Below are 17,902 nucleotides of genomic sequence, written 5' to 3' on the forward strand. Positions count from 1 at the left end.
GGTGAGAAGTGAGACTTGGCATCATTTTCCTGTCTGTTAATGTGATGAGGATTGGGAGGGGTACTGTGGATGTCCTACCTCCTGGCAGGAGGGTGGTTGGTTCTTGGCGCCCTTGACGCTGTCCCACAGCGGGGATCCCCCCCTCCAGGCCAGGCTCTCCAGAACCTGCTCCTCCACCTGGTTCAGATGCTTCACCACCTTCCTGAACAGACCCTGCTCCACCCGCACCAGCACCTCGATCACCTGAGATACATTAAACAGATATGATATGCATGCACACATATATCCATAAACACATGGAAGCACTCAGACAGGGGTTACATGCAGTCTAATCAATTACTCGTGAATAGAACAGTCAACACATACAGTATGTGTGATGATTCCAAGATGGCGTAGCAGTCAGACGTCTTTGTCCTTTCGTGTCCCTTGTATATATCTTTTTATATATTTTTCTTCGCATATCTTTTAAAAATATTTTCCTAAACCTCAACTTCTAAATACTCTCCTGCAACCCGCCTCACCCAATGCGGCGTGGATCTGTTTTTTTCTAAAGTATTTCTATTTACTTCGGATCTGGAATCCCTCAACTGAAGCTAGCCAGCTAACTAGCTACCAGCTATCAGTCAGCAAACCACTGCTAGCGGTCATCAGCTAACCTTTAGCTCGGAAAGCTCTCGCCAGTTCATACAATGTGACTCAAAAAAGTGCATAACGGACCTATTTTTCTCTCCATATCCCCGGATTCCTACCACAAACTCTGAACCTTTTCATCTGGATCTTCGCAACTAGCTAACCGCAATCCCGGGTGACTACTTCTGGCTAGCGTTTCCATCCTGGAGCAAGCACCAATTAGCCTGAAGCTAGCCCGGCTAGGCTACCCACTCCTGGGCTACAATATCCGGACCCCTTCTACTGCCGGTACGGTGCAGGGAACACCGCCAATCCTCTACGACTGGAATACCGACATAATCTGCCCGAGGATTCCAACAAGCCCCTCAGGCGCGACGTCTGCAGAAGGCCCATTCTGCTAACTTTGGCCTGCTAGCTATCTAGAGCTACTTGGAACCATACTAATCCACGACTGGTCTATCGACGTCACAGCACGAGGAGGTAAAAACAGACTTACCTCCATCGTGACGTCCCCCAAAGGCCCTTCTGCTAACTTACTATCCCCGGTCTGCTAACTGCTAGCTTGCGAGCCTCGGTCTGCAACTGCTAGCTTGCTAGCCCCGGTTTGCTAATTGCTTGCTTGCTAGCCTCGGTCTGCTAACTGCTAGCTTGTTAGCCCCGGCCTACTAACTGTCTGAATCGCCATGTCCCCAGCCAGCCCAACCACTCACTGGACCCATATGATCACTTGGCTACGCATACCTCCCTCTAAAATCAATATTCCTTGTCCATTACTGTCCTCGTTAGTGATTACTGTCTTATTTCACTGTAGAGCCTCTAGCCCTGCTCAATAGGCCTTAACCAACCATGTTGTTCCACCTCCTACATATGAGATGACATCACCTGGTTTAAACGTCTCTAGAGACTATATCTCTCTCATAATTACTCAATGCCTAGGTTAACCTCCAATGTACTCACATCCTACCTTACCTTTGTCTGTACACTATGCCTTGAATCTATGCTATCGTGCCCAGAAACCTGCTCCTTTTACTCTTTGTTCCGAACGTGCTAGACGGCCAGTTCGTATAGCCTTTAGCCGTACCCTTATCCTACTTCTCCTCTGTTCCTCTGGTGATGTAGAGGTTAATCCAGGTCCTGCAGTGCCTAGCTCCACTCCTACTCCCCAGGTGCTCTCATTTGTTGACTTATGTAACCGTAAAAGCCTTGGTTTCATGCATGTTAACATTAGAAGCCTACTCCCTAAGTTTGTTTTACTCACTGCTTTAGCACACTCTGCCAACCCGGATGTCTTAGCCGTGTCTGAATCCTGGCTCTGGAAAACCACCAAAAACCCCTGAAATCTACATCCCTAACTATAACATTTTCCGCCAAGATAGAACTGCCAAAGGGGGCGGTGTTACAATCTACTGCAAAGATAGCCTGCAGAGTTCTGTCTTACTATGCAGGTCTGTACCCAAACAATTCGAGCTTCTAAAAATTCACCTTTCTAGAAACAAGTCTCTCCCCGTTGCCGTCTGCTATAGACCACCCTCTGATCCCAGCTGTGCCCTCGACACCATATGCGAATTGATTGCCCATCTATCGTCTGAGCTCGTGCTACTAGGTGACCTAAACTGGGACATGCTTAACACCCCGGCCATCCTACAATCTAAGCTTGATGTCCTCAATCTCACACAAATTATCAATGAACCTACCAGGTACAACCCCAAATCCGTAAACACGGGCACCCTCATAGACATCATCCTAACTAACCCGCCCTCCAAATACACCTCTGCTGTTTTCAATCAAGATCTCAGCGATCACTGCTTCATTGCATGCATCCGTAATGGGTCTGCGATCAAACGACCACCCCTCATCACTGTCAAACGCTCCCTAAAACACTTCTGCGAGCAGGCCTTTCTAATCGACCTGGCCGGGGTATCCTGGAATGACATTGACCTCATCCCGTCAGTAGAGGATGCCTGGTTATTCTTTAAAAGTGCCTTTCTCACCATCTTAAATAAGCATGCTCAATTAAAAAAATATAGAACTAGAAATAGATATAGACCTTGGTTCACTCCAGACCTGTCTGCCCTTGACCAGCACAAAAACATCCTGTGGCGTTCTGCATTAGCATTGAATAGCCCCCGTGATATGCAACTTTTCTGGGAAGTTAGGAACAAATATACACAGGCAGTTAGGAAAGCTAAGGCTAGCTTTTTCAAACAGAAATTTGCATCCTGTAGTAGAAACTCAGAAAAGTTCTGGGACACTGTAAAGTCCATGGAGAATAAGCGCACCTCCTCCCAGCTGCCCACTGCTCTGAGGCTAGGAAACACTGTTACCACCGATAAATCCACTATAATTGAGAATTTCAATAAGCATTTCTCTATGGCTGGCCATGCTTTCCACCTGGCTACCCCTACCCTGGTCAACTGCCCGGCACCCTCCACAGCAACCCGCCCAAGCCCCCACCATTTCTCCTTCACCCAAATCCAGATAGCTGATGTTCTGAAAGAGCGGCAAAATCTGGACCCCTACAAATCAGCCGGGCTAGACCATCGGGACCCTCTCTTTCTAAAATTATCTGCCGAAATTGTTGCAACCCCTATTACTAGTCTGTTCAACCTCTCTTTAGTATCATCTGAGATTCCCAAAGATTGGAAACCTGCCGCGGTCATCCCCCTCTTCAAAGGGGGTGACACTCTAGACCCAAACTGCTACAGACCTATATCTACACTACCCTGTCTTTCTAAGGTCTTTGAAAGCCAAGTTAACAGATTACCGACCATTTTGAATCCCACCGTACCTTCTCCGCTATGCAATCTGATTTGAGTCTGATTAGACTGTAAACTCTCCTTCCAGACTCACATTAAGCATCTCCAATCCAAAATTAAATCTAGAATCGCAACAAAGCATCCTTCACACATGCTGCCAAACATCAGTAAAACTGACCATCCTACCGATCCTCGACTTCGGCGATGTCATCTATAAAATAGCCTCCAACACTCTACTCAACAAATTGGATGCAGTCTATCACAGTGCCATCCGTTTTGTCACCAAAGCCCCATACACTACACACCACTGCAACCTGTATGCTCTCGTTGGTTGGCCTTCATACTCGTCGCCAAACCCACTGGCTACAGGTTATCTACAAGTCTCTGCTAGGTAAAGCCCCGCCTTATCTCAGCTCACTGGTCACCATAGCAGCACCCACTCGTAGCACGCGCTCCAGCAGGTATATCTCACTGGTCACCCCCAAAGCCAATTCCTTCTTTGGTCGCCTTTCCTTACAGTTCTCTGCTGCCAATGACTGGAACAAACTGCAAAAATCACTTTTGTATGACTGATGCCTTTAGTGAGAGGTCTAATGCTTTAATATTAAATAATTTCTGCCCTCCGAATTCATATTCGTTATATAAATAAGCCCTTTTAATTTTATCTGGCTTGCAGTTCCAAATAAGATTTAATATTTTTTGTTCATATAATTTAAAAATCAGGTCACTAGGTGTAGGCAAAACCATAAGCAAATAGGTAACCTGTGATATAACTAAAGAGTTAATCAGGGTGATTTTTCCACAAATAGACAGGTATTTTCCTTTCCATGGTAGCAAGATCTTATCTATTTTAGCTAACTTTCTATAAAAATGTATTGTAGTGAGATCATTTCTTTCTTTTGGGATTTGTATACTGAGTATGACCACATCTCCGTCAGACCATTTAATTGGTAAACTACATGGTAATGTAAAATGTGCATTTTTTAGTGATCCAATACGTAATATGGTACATTTATCATAATTTGGTTTTAATCCAGAGAGGATAGCAAAAGTATCTAGATCCTCTAAGAGGCCATGGAGAGACTCTAATTGTGGTTTTAAAAGAAAACATGAATCATCAGCTTACAATGACACCTTAGTTTTTAAGCCACGGATATCTAATCCCTTAATATTATTGTTTAATCTAATCTTAACAGCTAACATTTCAATGGCAATAATGAATCGATATGCCGATAGTGGACAACCTTGTTTTACTCCTCTAGATAGTTTAAAACTTTCTGAGATGTAGCCATTATTTACTATTTTACACCTAGGGTTACTATACATAACTTTAACCCATTTTATAAGAGATTCCCCAAAATTGAAATATTCTAGGCATTTATATATAAACTCCAGTTGTAGTTTATCAAAAGCCTTTTCAAAATCAGCTATGAAAACCAGGCCTGGTGTCCCCGATATTTCATAGTGTTCTATTGTTTCCAGTACTTGTCTTATATTATCTCCAATGTATCGTCCATGTAAAAAACCTGTCTGATTAGGATGAATAATATCTGACAATACTTTTTAAATTCTATGCGCCAAGCATTTTGCTAGGATTTTTGCATCACAACACTGAAGTGTAAGAGGTCTCCAATTTTTTTAATGGACTGGATCTTTATATATACCACTTGGGTCCTGTTTCAGTAATAATGATATCAGACCTTCTTGTTGCGTGTCTGATAATCTACCATTTATATAGGAGTGGTTAAAACAAGCTAATAATGGTGCTTTGAGTATATCAAAAAAAGTTTTGTATACTTCCACTGGTATGCCATCCATCCCTGGAGTTTTCCCATCCTTAAAGGCCCCAATTGCATCAAGCAGTTCCTCCTCTGTAATTTGGCCTTCACATGAGTCTTTCTGTACAGACGTTAATTATACATTATTATTAGGAAAAAAATCCATACAATAAGTTTCAGTTAGTGGAGATGGAGGAGCCTGAAATGAAAACATATTCTTAAAGTACTTTACTTCCTCTTTCAAAATATAATTTGGTGAATCATGCGTGACTCATTTGTAACAAGTTTTAATAAATGAGAACCTTGACGACCTTATTTTCCTCATCTATGAGAACTTTGTAATTTTTTAAATAACCATGGAGTAGTCTTTGTGTCTCTGAACAACTGGTTATCAATATATAGTTTATCAACAACGAGAGCTACTCGTTTCGCTTTTAATCTATTTTCTTTGAAAATTGGATACAGAACTTTGCGCCGTTCTGCAATTTCCTTCGGAAACTGATCATTCATACCAATTTTGGTCCCAGAAAGTCTGTTACCCAGGCTTTTAACCATTATTTTATCTTTAAATGAAGCAAATTTGGCAACGATTGGGCGTTCATACCTTTGGCCTCTCTGTCTGAATCGGTGTACACGTTCAAGTTGGATTTTGTCGATAACTTCTTGTGGGATCTGAAGCGCTGTAAGGAGGAACTCTCTAACTATAGATTCAGGAACTTCCCCTTCTTTCTCCTGGATACCTGTAAGTACCAGATTCTCTCTCATTGATCTAGTCTTTATGTCAAGTAAAGTTCATTCATTTCGGTTTCAATCTTATTGACTGTCCCTTTTAGCTTGTGTGTTTCCTTCTCCAATGTCACTCTTTTATATCCTTACTAACTAATTCAAGTATACCCAGTTTGTCATTTATTGATTTTAACAGATCGGTTTTGACCTTTACCATTCCCGGTGGTTAAAATATTAAATCGTCTGTGTCTGTAGAAGAGTCACGTTTGCGTTTTGAAATCGGTTCCCCTGTCTTACTCTCCGTCCTGTTTGGGTGCTGCTTGTTTTCATAATATTTGTCGATAAATGTCTCTAGTCTTAAGATTTGTTTTGTGTTATTATCCAGATTGAAGGTTATCACCCACCAGATTATGTAGTGCTAATATTTTAGTCTAACTTGCCGATATTGAATATTACGTTTTATCTTGAGGTGCTCTACATAACGTCGCTCAGTCCGCCATTACCTTTACGTCCGCCACCATTGGTTATCTATGGGGATTTTGTATTGTCTAGGGGTATGTAGGTTTATGGTGGCCTGAATGGGTATCCAATCAGAGACAGCTGTTTATCGTTGTCTCTGATTGGGGAGCCTATTTAGGTTGCCATTTTCCATGTTGGTTTTGTGGGTAGTTGTCCATGTTTAGTTGCCTCGATGCACTACGTTGGCGTCACGTGTCGGTTGGATGTTTATTGTTTTGTTGGCGACATCGTTAAATAAAGAAGTATGTACGCTCAAAACGCTGCGCCTTGGTCCACTCCTTTAAACGGCCGTGACAGCTATATTGGAATTACTTCGCCACCATGGCCTATTTATTGCCTTAACTCCCTTATCTTACCTCATTTGCACTGACTTTATATATAGTTTTTGTTTTCTTTTTTCTACTGTATTATTGACTGTATGTTTTGTTTATTCCATGTGTAACTCTGTGCTGTTGTATGTGTCGAATTGCTATGCTTTATCTTGGCCAGGTCGCAGTTGCAAATGAGAACTTGTTCTCAACTAGCCTACCTGGTTAAATAAAGGTGAAATAAAATTAAATAAATAAAAAGTACAAATACATAATACAGAAATAAGTACAAGTATGTACCTTATAAAAGTGGTATGCAGGGAGATGGAAAATGTGTATGATTCGTGGGAAGTCCCCTGGGGGTCGGTAGGAGAAGATGACAATCTCCAGACAGCAGGCCAGCAGAGAGCGCTGGAACACATCCTGCTCCAGAATACCCTAAGGACAGACACCAGAACACAGGGCTGATTGTTCATATTTTACAAGCAAGACTGGCAGGGACAACAGTGTCAAAGGTGTCATAACATGCAATATCTCAACATATGGATAAATTCTAACACATCTGTGAACCAAAAATACAAGAGCGTAACTTGGACCTTTCTATAAATCATGCTTTGACGTCAATTGGAAACTTCTGTGAAATGTCTAGTTAGTTACAGCAAACTGAGCTAAGCTAGCAAGGCAGGTGAGACTCACAGAGAGATCCAAGTTGCCCAGTCTCTTCTTCTCCTGGTCAATGACGGCCTCCAGGGTTTTATAGTAGAGCGCCTCCGCCAGGCAGAAGTACACCGTGATGTCTTTCCCCAGTCCTGTTTTCTCTTCCCCGTTGCCCTCATAGTGCTGGCAGAAGAGCTGACACATGTCCTTCAGCCTAGTGGAGATGACCTCACTGGGGTCTCTGGCACACGCCCTGACACAAGACAACACAGAAGAACGTACTCTTACTACACCACTGCTGTTACAACACCCCTGCTGTTACTACACCACTGCTGTTACAACACCACTGCTGTTACAACACCCCTGCTGTTACTACACCACTGCTGTTACAACACCCCTGCTGTTACTACACCACTGCTGTTACAACACCCCTGCTGTTACTACACCACTGCTGTTACAACACCACTGCTGTTACAACACCCCTGCTGTTACTACACCACTGCTGTTACTACACCACTGCTGTTACTACACCCCTGCTGTTACTACAACCCTGCTGTTACTACACCACTGCTGTTACTACACCACTGCTGTTACAACACCACTGCTGTTACTACACCACTGCTGTTACAGCACCCCTGCTGTTACTACACCACTGCTGTTACTACACCACTGCTGTTACTACACCACTGCTGTTACAACACCCCTGCTGTTACTACACCACTGCTGTTACTACACCACTGCTGTTACTACACCCCTGCTGTTACAACACCACTGCTGTTACTACACCCCTGCTGTTACAACACCACTGCTGTTACTACACACCTGCTGTTACAACACCACTGCTGTTACAACACCCCTGCTGTTACTACACCCCTGCTGTTACAACACCACTGCTGTTACTACACCCCTGCTGTTACAACACCCCTGCTGTTACAACACCCCTGCTGTTACAACACCACTGCTGTTACAACACCACTGCTGTTACAACACCCCTGCTGTTACTACACCACTGCTGTTACAACACCACTGATGTTACAACACCACTGCTGTTACAACACCCCTGCTGTTACAACACCCCTGCTGTTACAACACCCCTGCTGTTACTACACCACTGCTGTTACTACACCCCTGCTGTTACAACACCACTGCTGTTACTACACCCCTGCTGTTACAACACCACTGCTGTTACTACACACCTGCTGTTACTACACCCCTGCTGTTACAACACCACTGCTGTTACTACACCCCTGCTGTTACAACACCACTGCTGTTACAACACCCCTGCTGTTACAACACCACTGCTGTTACAACACCCCTGCTGTTACTACACCACTGCTGTTACTACACCACTGCTGTTACTACACCACTGCTGTTACAACACCACTGCTGTTACAACACCACTGCTGTTACAACACCCCTGCTGTTACTACACCACTGCTGTTACAACACCACTGATGTTACAACACCACTGCTGTTACAACACCCCTGCTGTTACAACACCCCTGCTGTTACAACACCCCTGCTGTTACTACACCACTGCTGTTACTACACCACTGCTGTTACAACACCCCTGCTATTACTACACCCCTGCTGTTACTACACCACTGCTGTTACAACACCCCTGCTGTTACTACACCACTGCTGTTACAACACCCCTGCTGTTACAACACCACTGCTGTTACAACACCCCTGCTGTTACTACACCCCTGCTGTTACTACACCACTGCTGTTACTACACCACTGCTGTTACTACACCACTGCTGTTACTACACCCCTGCTGTTACTACACCACTGCTGTTACAACACCACTGCTGTTACAACACCACTGCTGTTACAACACCCCTGCTGTTACTACACCACTGCTGTTACAACACCACTGATGTTACAACACCACTGCTGTTACAACACCCCTGCTGTTACAACACCCCTGCTGTTACAACACCCCTGCTGTTACTACACCACTGCTGTTACTACACCACTGCTGTTACAACACCCCTGCTATTACTACACCCCTGCTGTTACTACACCACTGCTGTTACAACACCCCTGCTGTTACTACACCACTGCTGTTACAACACCCCTGCTGTTACAACACCACTGCTGTTACAACACCCCTGCTGTTACTACACCCCTGCTGTTACTACACCCCTGCTGTTACTACACCACTGCTGTTACTACACCACTGCTGTTACAACACCCCTGCTGTTACAACACCCCTGCTGTTACTACACCCCTGCTGTTACAACACCCCTGCTGTTATATCGTAGTTCCTGAAAAAACAACACTACTTGACTGCCTGTCTGCCTCCTGCACAGCTAAGCCAGTGTTTGCAATGATGATGAAAAGAGAACATTCAATCGCTGTTTAGACTGCATGTCTGTGTCTTGCTGCGTTCCACCTCTGGGCAGCCGAACATTCTAAGCAGCCGAGCGTGTATCCGGACTGGTAAACATGGGCGAGTTCGTTTTGCATCGCTCGGTGCCATAGCTATGCCACAGGCCATATATGCAGACATACAGTTGAAGTCGGAAGTTTACATACACCTTAGCCAAATACATTTTTACTCAGTTTTTCACAATTCCTGACATTTAATCCTACAAAAAATTCCCTGTCTTAGGTCAGTTAGGATCACCACTTTATTTTAAGAATGTGAAATGTCAGAATAATAATAGAGAGAATGATTTATTTCAGCTTTTATTTCTTTCATCACATTCCCAGTGGGTCAGAAGTTTACATACACTCAATTAGTATTTGGTAGCATTGCCTTTAAATTGTTTAATTTGGGTCAAATGTTTTCGGTAGCCTTCCACAAGCTTCCCACAATAAGTTGTGGGTGAATTTTGGCCCATTCCTCCTGACAGAGCTGGTGTAACTGAGTCAGGTTTGTAGGCATCCTTGCTCCCACACACTTTTTCAGTTCTGCCCACAAATTTTCTATGGTTTCTAGGTCTCTTACCTGGCTTCGCCACACTCCCCGTGTGCCCCCCCAAGACATTTTTGGGGCTGCCTCTCGGGCTTCCTACCGCGCCAACTCCCCGTGCTTACTATGGAGAGAGAGAGCGTCGTACTGGTCAGGCCCCGTGTTATGTGGTAGAACGCACGGTGTCTCCAGTACGCGTGCTTAGCCCGGTGCGCTACATCCCAGCTCCCCGCATCTGCCGAGCTAGGGTGAGGATCCAGCCAGGGAAGATGGTGCCAGCCCTGCTCTCCAGACAGCCAGTGGGTCTCCTCGGGCCAGGATATCCTGCGTCGGCGTTGTCTCCCGTATGTCTGCACAGCCCAGTGTGTCCTGTGCCTGCGCCCCGCACGTGCCGAGCTAGAGTTACCATCCAGCCAGGACGGGTTGTGCAGGCCATTAGCTCGAGACCTCCAGTGCGTCTTCACGGTCCGGTCTATCCAGTACCACCAGTGCCAACACCACGCACCAGGCTTCCTGTGCGAATTCCAGAGCCCTGTAAGCCCTGTTCCTCCTCCCCGCACTCGTCCAGTGGTGTGTGTCCCCAGTCCGGTACCACCAGTTCCAGCACCCTGCACCAGGCTTACTGTGCGTATCCAGGGTCCAGTATGCCCTGTTCCTGCTCCCCGCACTCGTCCAGTGGTGCGTGTTCCCAGCCCGGTACCAACAGTTCCGGCACCACGCACCAGGCCTACTGTGCGCCTCCAGGGTCCAGTATGCCCTGTTCCTGCTCCCCGCACTCGCCCAGTGGTGCGTGTCCCCAGCCCGGTACCACCAGTTCCGGCACCACGCACCAGGCCTACAGTTTGAGCTGCCCGTCTGCCCAGTGCCATCTGAGCTGCCCATCTGTCCAGCGCCGTCTGAGCTGCCCGTCTGCCCAGCGCCGTCTGAGCTGCCCGTCTGTCCTGAGCCGTCAGAACCGCCCGTCTGTCCTGAGCCGTCAGAGCCGCCCGTCTGTCCTGAGCCGCCCGCCAGTCAGGAGCCGCCCGCCAGTCAGGAGCCGCCAGAGCCGCCCGCCAGTCAGGAGCCGCCAGAGCCGCTCTTCAGTCATGAGCTACCCCTCAGTCATGAGCTACCCCTCAGTCATGAGCTACCCCTCAGTCATGAGCTACCCCTCAGTCATGAGCTGCTCTTCAGTCATGAGCTGCCCTTCAGTCATGAGCTGCCCTTCAGTCCAGGGCTGCCCTTCAGTCCGGAGCTGCTTTTCAATCCTGAGCTGCCCCTCAGTCCTGAGCTGCCCCTCAGTCTGGAGCTGCCCCTCAGTCCAGAGGCGCCCCTCAGTCCAGAGGCGCCCCTCAGTGGAGTGGGGTCATTTAGGAGGGTCGTCGTTCCTAGGAGGCCGTCTGAGCTGCCCGTCTGCCCAGCGCCGTCTGAGCTGCCCGTCTGTCCTGAGCCGTCAGAACCGCCCGTCTGTCCTGAGCCGTCAGAGCCGCCCGTCTGTCCTGAGCCGCCCGCCAGTCAGGAGCCGCCCGCCAGTCAGGAGCCGCCAGAGCCGCCCGCCAGTCAGGAGCCGCCAGAGCCGCTCTTCAGTCATGAGCTACCCCTCAGTCATGAGCTACCCCTCAGTCATGAGCTACCCCTCAGTCATGAGCTACCCCTCAGTCATGAGCTGCTCTTCAGTCATGAGCTGCCCTTCAGTCATGAGCTGCCCTTCAGTCCGGAGCTGCCCTTCAGTCCGGAGCTGCTTTTCAATCCTGAGCTGCCCCTCAGTCTGGAGCTGCCCCTCAGTCCAGAGGCGCCCCTCAGTCCAGAGGCGCCCCTCAGTGGAGTGGGGTCATTTAGGAGGGTCGTCGTTCCTAGGAGGCCACGGAAGTGGGAAGTTGACTATGGTGGAGTGGGGGCCACGTCCAGCGCCAGAGCCACCGCGGATAGATGCCCACCCAGACCCTCCCCTATAGGATCAGGTTTTGCGGCCAGAGTCCGCACCTGGGGGGGGGGGGGTGGGTACGGTCACGCACAGCCTAGTTTGCTCTGTATGTTTTATGTTTTGGTTGGTCAGGGTGTGATCTGTGTGGGCATTCTATGTTGTATGTCTGGTTTGTATATTTCTATGTGTTTGGCCTGATATGGTTCTCAATCAGAGACAGGTGTTTTGCATTGTCTCTGATTGGGAACCATATTTAGGTATTTGTATTGTGGGTTGTGGGTTATTGTCTATGTTATGTTGCATGTTAGCACAGTGTTTATATAGCGGTCACGTTCGTCTTATTCGTTTTGTTATTTTTGTTTAAGTGTTCTTCATTAAAATATAGAAGAATGTATTCAAACCGCGCTGCGTTTTGGTCCGCTTCTTACGACGATCGTGACAATTTGCGACCAAGCTTTAACTTCCTGACCGATGTCTTGAGATGTTGCTTCAATATATCCACATAATTTTCCCTCTTCATGATGCCATCTATTTTGTGAAGTGCACCAATCCCTCCTGCAGCAAAGGACCCCCACAACATGATGCTGCCACCCCCGTGCTTCACGGTTGGGATGGTGTTCTTCGGCTTGCAAGCATCACCCTTTTTCCTCCAAACATAATGATGGTCATTATGGCCAAACAGTTCTATTTTTGTTTCATCAGACCAGAGGACATTTCTCCAAAAAGTACAATCTTTGTCCCCATGTGCAGCTGCAAACCATAGTCTGGCTTTTTTATGGCGGTTTTGGAGCAGTGGCTTCTTCCTTGCTGAGCGGCCTTTCAGGTTATGTTGATATAGGACTCGTTTTACTGTGAATATAGATAATTTTGTACCTGTTTCCTCCAGCATCTTCACAAGGTCCTTTGCTGTTGTTCTGGGATTGATTTGCACTTTTCACACCAAAGTACGTTCATCTCTAGGAGACAGAATGCGTCTCCTTCCTGAGTGGTATGATGGCTGCGTGGTCCCATGGTGTTTATACTTGCGTACTATTGTTTGTACAGATGAACGTGGTACCTTCAGGCGTTTGAAAATTGGTACCAAGGATGAACCAGTCTTGTGGAGGTTAACAAATTTTTTTCTGAGGTCATTGCTGATTTATTTTGATTTTCTCCATGGTGTCAAGCAAAGAGGCACTGAGTTTGAAGGTAGGCCTTGAAATATATCCACAGGTTCACCTACAATTGAGTCAAATTATGCCAATTAGCCTATCAAAAGCTTCTAAAGCCATGACATCATTTTCTAGAATTTTCCAAGCTGTTTAAAGGCAGAGTCAACTTCATGTATGTAAACTTCTGACCCACTGGAATTGTGATACAGTGAATTACAAGTGAAATAATCTGCCTGTAAACAATTGTTGGAAAAATTACTTGTGTCATGCACAAAGTAGATTTCCTAACCGACTTGCCAAAACTATAGTTTGTTAACAAGAAATTTGTGGAGTGGTTGAAAAACGAGTTGTAATGACTCTAATCTAAGTGTCTCTAAACTTCCGACTTCAACTGTGGCTGCATGTAACTCAGCAGCTAAGAAGATCATGAAATCGCCAGACTGCCTGTTTGTGTCGTGCTTATGTTTGCAATACTGACAACAAAGTTTGTACGAACATGTCGATAATGTATTTTGTATAAAACATGTAAATAGCTGCATGTAGCCTACTCCCCTCCTGAAAAAGGAACATGAAATGGCTATTTTGCTTACTGAGACAGGGAACGCAATAGTGAGAACAGTTTTGTGTACAACATGAAGTTTGTAGGCTACACCAGCGACCAGACAAAGGAGATGAAGGAAGGGGGAGAGGCAGCGCAGCACTCAGCACAGCAGCTACGTTGACAGCGGAGCACTCAGCACAGCAGCTACATTGGCAGCGGAGCACTCAGCACAGCAGCTACGTTGACAGCGGAGCACTCAGCACAGCAGCTAAGTTGACAGCGGAGCACTCAGCACAGCAGCTACGTTGACAGCGGAGCACTCAGCACAGCAGCTACGTTGACAGCGGAGCACTCAGCACAGCAGCTAAGTTGACAGCGGAGCACTCAGCACAGCAGCTACGTTGACAGCGGAGCACTCAGCACAGCAGCTAAGTTGACAGCGGAGCACTCAGCACAGCAGCTACGTTGACAGCGGAGCACTCAGCACAGCAGCTAAGTTGACAGCGGAGCACTCAGCACAGCAGCTACGTTGGCAGCGGAGCACTCAGCACAGCAGCTACATTGACAGCGGAGCACTCAGCACAGCAGCTACGTTGACAGCGGAGCACTCAGCACAGCAGCTACGTTGACAGCGGAGCACTCAGCACAGCAGCTACGTTGGCAGCGGAGCACTCAGCACAGCAGCTACGTTGACAGCGGAGCACTCAGCACAGCAGCTACATTGACAGCGGAGCACTCAGCACAGCAGCTACGTTGACAGCGGAGCACTCAGCACAGCAGCTACGTTGACAGCGGAGCACTCAGCACAGCAGCTACGTTGACAGCGGAGCACTCAGCACAGCAGCTACATTGACAGCGGAGCACTCAGCACAGCAGCTACGTTGACAGCGGAGCACTCAGCACAGCAGCTACGTTGACAGCGGAGCACTCAGCACAGCAGCTACGTTGGCAGCGGAGCACTCAGCACAGCAGCTACGTTGACAGCGGAGCACTCAGCACAGCAGCTACATTGACAGCGGAGCACTCAGCACAGCAGCTACGTTGACAGCGGAGCACTCAGCACAGTAGCTACGTTGACAGCGGAGCACTCAGCACAGCAGCTACGTTGACAGCGGAGCACTCAGCACAGCAGCTACATTGACAGCGGAGCACTCAGCACAGCAGCTACGTTGACAGCGGAGCACTCAGCACAGTAGCTACGTTGACAGCGGAGCACTCAGCACAGCAGCTACGTTGACAGCGGAGCACTCAGCACAGCAGCTACATTGACAGCGGAGCACTCAGCACAGCAGCTACGTTGACAGCGGAGCACTCAGCACAGTAGCTACGTTGACAGCGGAGCACTCAGCACAGCAGCTACATTGGCAGCGGAGCACTCAGCACAGTAGCTACGTTGACAGCGGAGCACTCAGCACAGCAGCTACATTGGCAGCGGAGTGGGCACTCGGCCAAGTAAAAAACAATCCTGCTCATGCGCAGAAATATCCGTAATTTTTGCCTGGGCAAATTGGGATAGAGAAACTCCGTATCCCGTAGTCGCTCTGTAAATGTATTATTTGTATGGTGTGCAATACCTCAGTAAGTCTGTGAGTCTCCGACTGGGGCCGCGCTTCAGTCCAGTGAGCAGGCTGTGTAGTCGACCAACACTCTGCATGGCAGTAGAGACCGGCGTACACAGACTGTTGTCCTGGACATAATTAAGACCCGTAAAGGGAGTGGACACCTTCAGGACTGAGGCCTACAGGGCACACACAGGAGACATAACACAGGGATTACTGTACATGTGATTGAATTCAGACTCAAAGACACAAGTAACGGATGTGTGTGTGTGTGTGTCTTACAGTCTGACTGCTGTCGAGTCTGTATGCTGAGGCGTCCTGGTTCTCCCCTCCCTCACAGAGACAGGGGCCTGGGGTGCCAATGTCTTCATTGGCCCCCTCTCCCAAAAATATCCTATCATCCAGACCTCCAGTGGCCAGAACATGCTCCTCATACACACGGCCCATGGACACACTACACAAACAAATGTATACACAAATATATGAGTAATGTCACTCAAAAGACTATCAATATAGTCTTATAGGATTGACACATACGAACTGTCTCCAAAATTCATAGGATCTAAGAAGCCAGTCAAGCTCTCTTCTTTCCCTTTGAGAATCTGTTGAGGACACAGAATATCCAAGATGAGGCAGAGCATACAAGTAGGACTGAGGCGTGTGTGTGTGTGTGTGTATGCGTGTTTGTACGTGCCTGTGCGTGTGTTTGAGTGCATGTGTATGTGTGTCTGTGTGGCTCGTGTGTGTGTGTATTTGCCTAACCTTCTTATGGAAGAGCCTATTAATGAAGGGTTTCCAGAAGTGTTCCTTCACCCCTTTGGCCTCCAGCACCAGGCCATCATGCAGTTCACACAGCTGCTCTATGAAGCAGTAAGGCCCTGCAGTGGGCTTGTAGTGCTTACTGCTGAAGTCATCAGGAAGGCCTGTGGATCAGAGGAGACATAATAGCTTCCTGCATTAGATGCGTGATAAGGTATTTCAGTAACTATGCATATTTGTATACACAAACGTACCATACAGATTTAACATACTCTACGTACACAGGGTAGCGTATACTAGAGGTCGGCATGGCCGATTAATTAGGGCCGATTTCGAGTTTTCATAACAATCGGTAATCTGCATTTTTGGACGCCGATTACATTGCAATCCATGAGGAGACTGCGTGGCAGGCTGACCACCTGTTACGCGAGTGCAGCAAGGAGTCAAGGTAAGTTGCTGGCTAGAATTAAACTTATCTTATAAAAAAACAATCAATCTTAACATAATCACTAGTTAACTACACATGGTTGATGATATTACTAGTTTAACTAGCTTGTCCTGTGTTGCATATAATCAATGCGATGCCTGTTAGTTTATCATAGAATCACAACCTACTTCGCCAAACGGGTGATGATTTAACAAAAGTGCATTCGCGTCAGGGTATATGCAGCAGTTTGGGCTGCCTGGCTCGTTGCAAACTGTGTGAAGACCATTTCTTACTAACAAAGACCGTAATTAATTTGCCAGAATTGTACATAATTATGACATAACATTGAAGGTTGTACAATGTAACAGCAATATTTAGACTTAGGGATACCACCCGTTAGATAAAATACGGAACAGTTCCGTATTTCACTGAAAGAATAAACGTTTTGTTTTCGGAATGATAGTTTCCGGATTTGACCATATTAATGACCTAAGGCTCGTATTTCTGTGTGTTTATTATATTATAATTAAGTCTACGATTTGATATTTGATAGAGCAGTCTGACTGAGCGGTGGAAGGCAGCAGCAGGCTCGTAAGCATTCATTCAAACAGCACTTTCCTGTGTTTGCCAACAGCTCTTCGCAATGCCTGAAGCTAGAGGTCGACCGATTATGATTTTTCAACGCCTATACCGATACCGATTATTGGAGGACCAAAAAAGCCGATACCGATTAATCGGCCGATTAAAAAAGAATAATATTTGTAATAATGACAATTACAACAATAATGAATTAACACTTATTTTAACTTAATATAATACATCAATAAAATCAATTTAGCCTCAAGTAAATAATGAAACATGTTCAATTTGGTTTAAATAATGCAAAAACAAAGTGTTGGAGAAAAAAGTAAAAGTGCAATATGTGCTATGTAAGAAAGCTAACGTTTCAGTTCCTTTCTCAGAACATGAGAACATATGAAAGCTGGTGGTTCCTTTTAACATGAGTCTTCAATATTCCCAGGTAAGAAGTTTTAGGTTGTAGTTATTATAGGAATTATAGGACTATTTCCCTCTATACAGCCACCCAGGTCATAGACTGTTCTCTCTGCTACTGCATGGCAAGCAGTACAGATGCACCAAGTCTAAAACCAATAGGACCCTGAACAGCTTCTACCCCAAGCTATAAGACTGCTAAATAGTTAGTTAAATAGTTAACCAATAGCTACCTGGAGTATCTGCATTGATCCTGTTTTTCACTAAAATTTGAC

General features: G+C 46.5%; 1 protein-coding gene across 2 annotated transcripts in view; it reads right to left on the reverse strand.

The window, feature by feature from the left end:
• Positions 1-17,902, reverse strand: part of rbl2 (retinoblastoma-like 2 (p130)) — a 34,673-nt gene that overhangs the window by 8,615 nt on the left and 8,156 nt on the right. Inside the window, exons 6-13 of one of the 2 annotated variants that reach the window (XM_055933493.1) lie at positions 16,211-16,371; positions 15,986-16,050; positions 15,731-15,902; positions 15,464-15,627; positions 7,414-7,627; positions 7,018-7,155; positions 5,184-5,285; positions 79-243 (exon numbers count right to left, since the gene is read on the reverse strand). In XM_055933493.1, the coding sequence (XP_055789468.1) occupies positions 79-243; positions 5,184-5,285; positions 7,018-7,155; positions 7,414-7,627; positions 15,464-15,627; positions 15,731-15,902; positions 15,986-16,050; positions 16,211-16,371 (1,181 nt within the window). The remainder of the gene's footprint in view (positions 1-78; positions 244-5,183; positions 5,286-7,017; positions 7,156-7,413; positions 7,628-15,463; positions 15,628-15,730; positions 15,903-15,985; positions 16,051-16,210; positions 16,372-17,902) is intronic. The other variant, XM_055933494.1, reaches the window with a different exon arrangement.

This window comes from Salvelinus fontinalis, chromosome 9 (genome assembly GCF_029448725.1).
Source record: "Salvelinus fontinalis isolate EN_2023a chromosome 9, ASM2944872v1, whole genome shotgun sequence".
Taxonomy (NCBI): Eukaryota; Metazoa; Chordata; class Actinopteri; order Salmoniformes; family Salmonidae; genus Salvelinus; species Salvelinus fontinalis.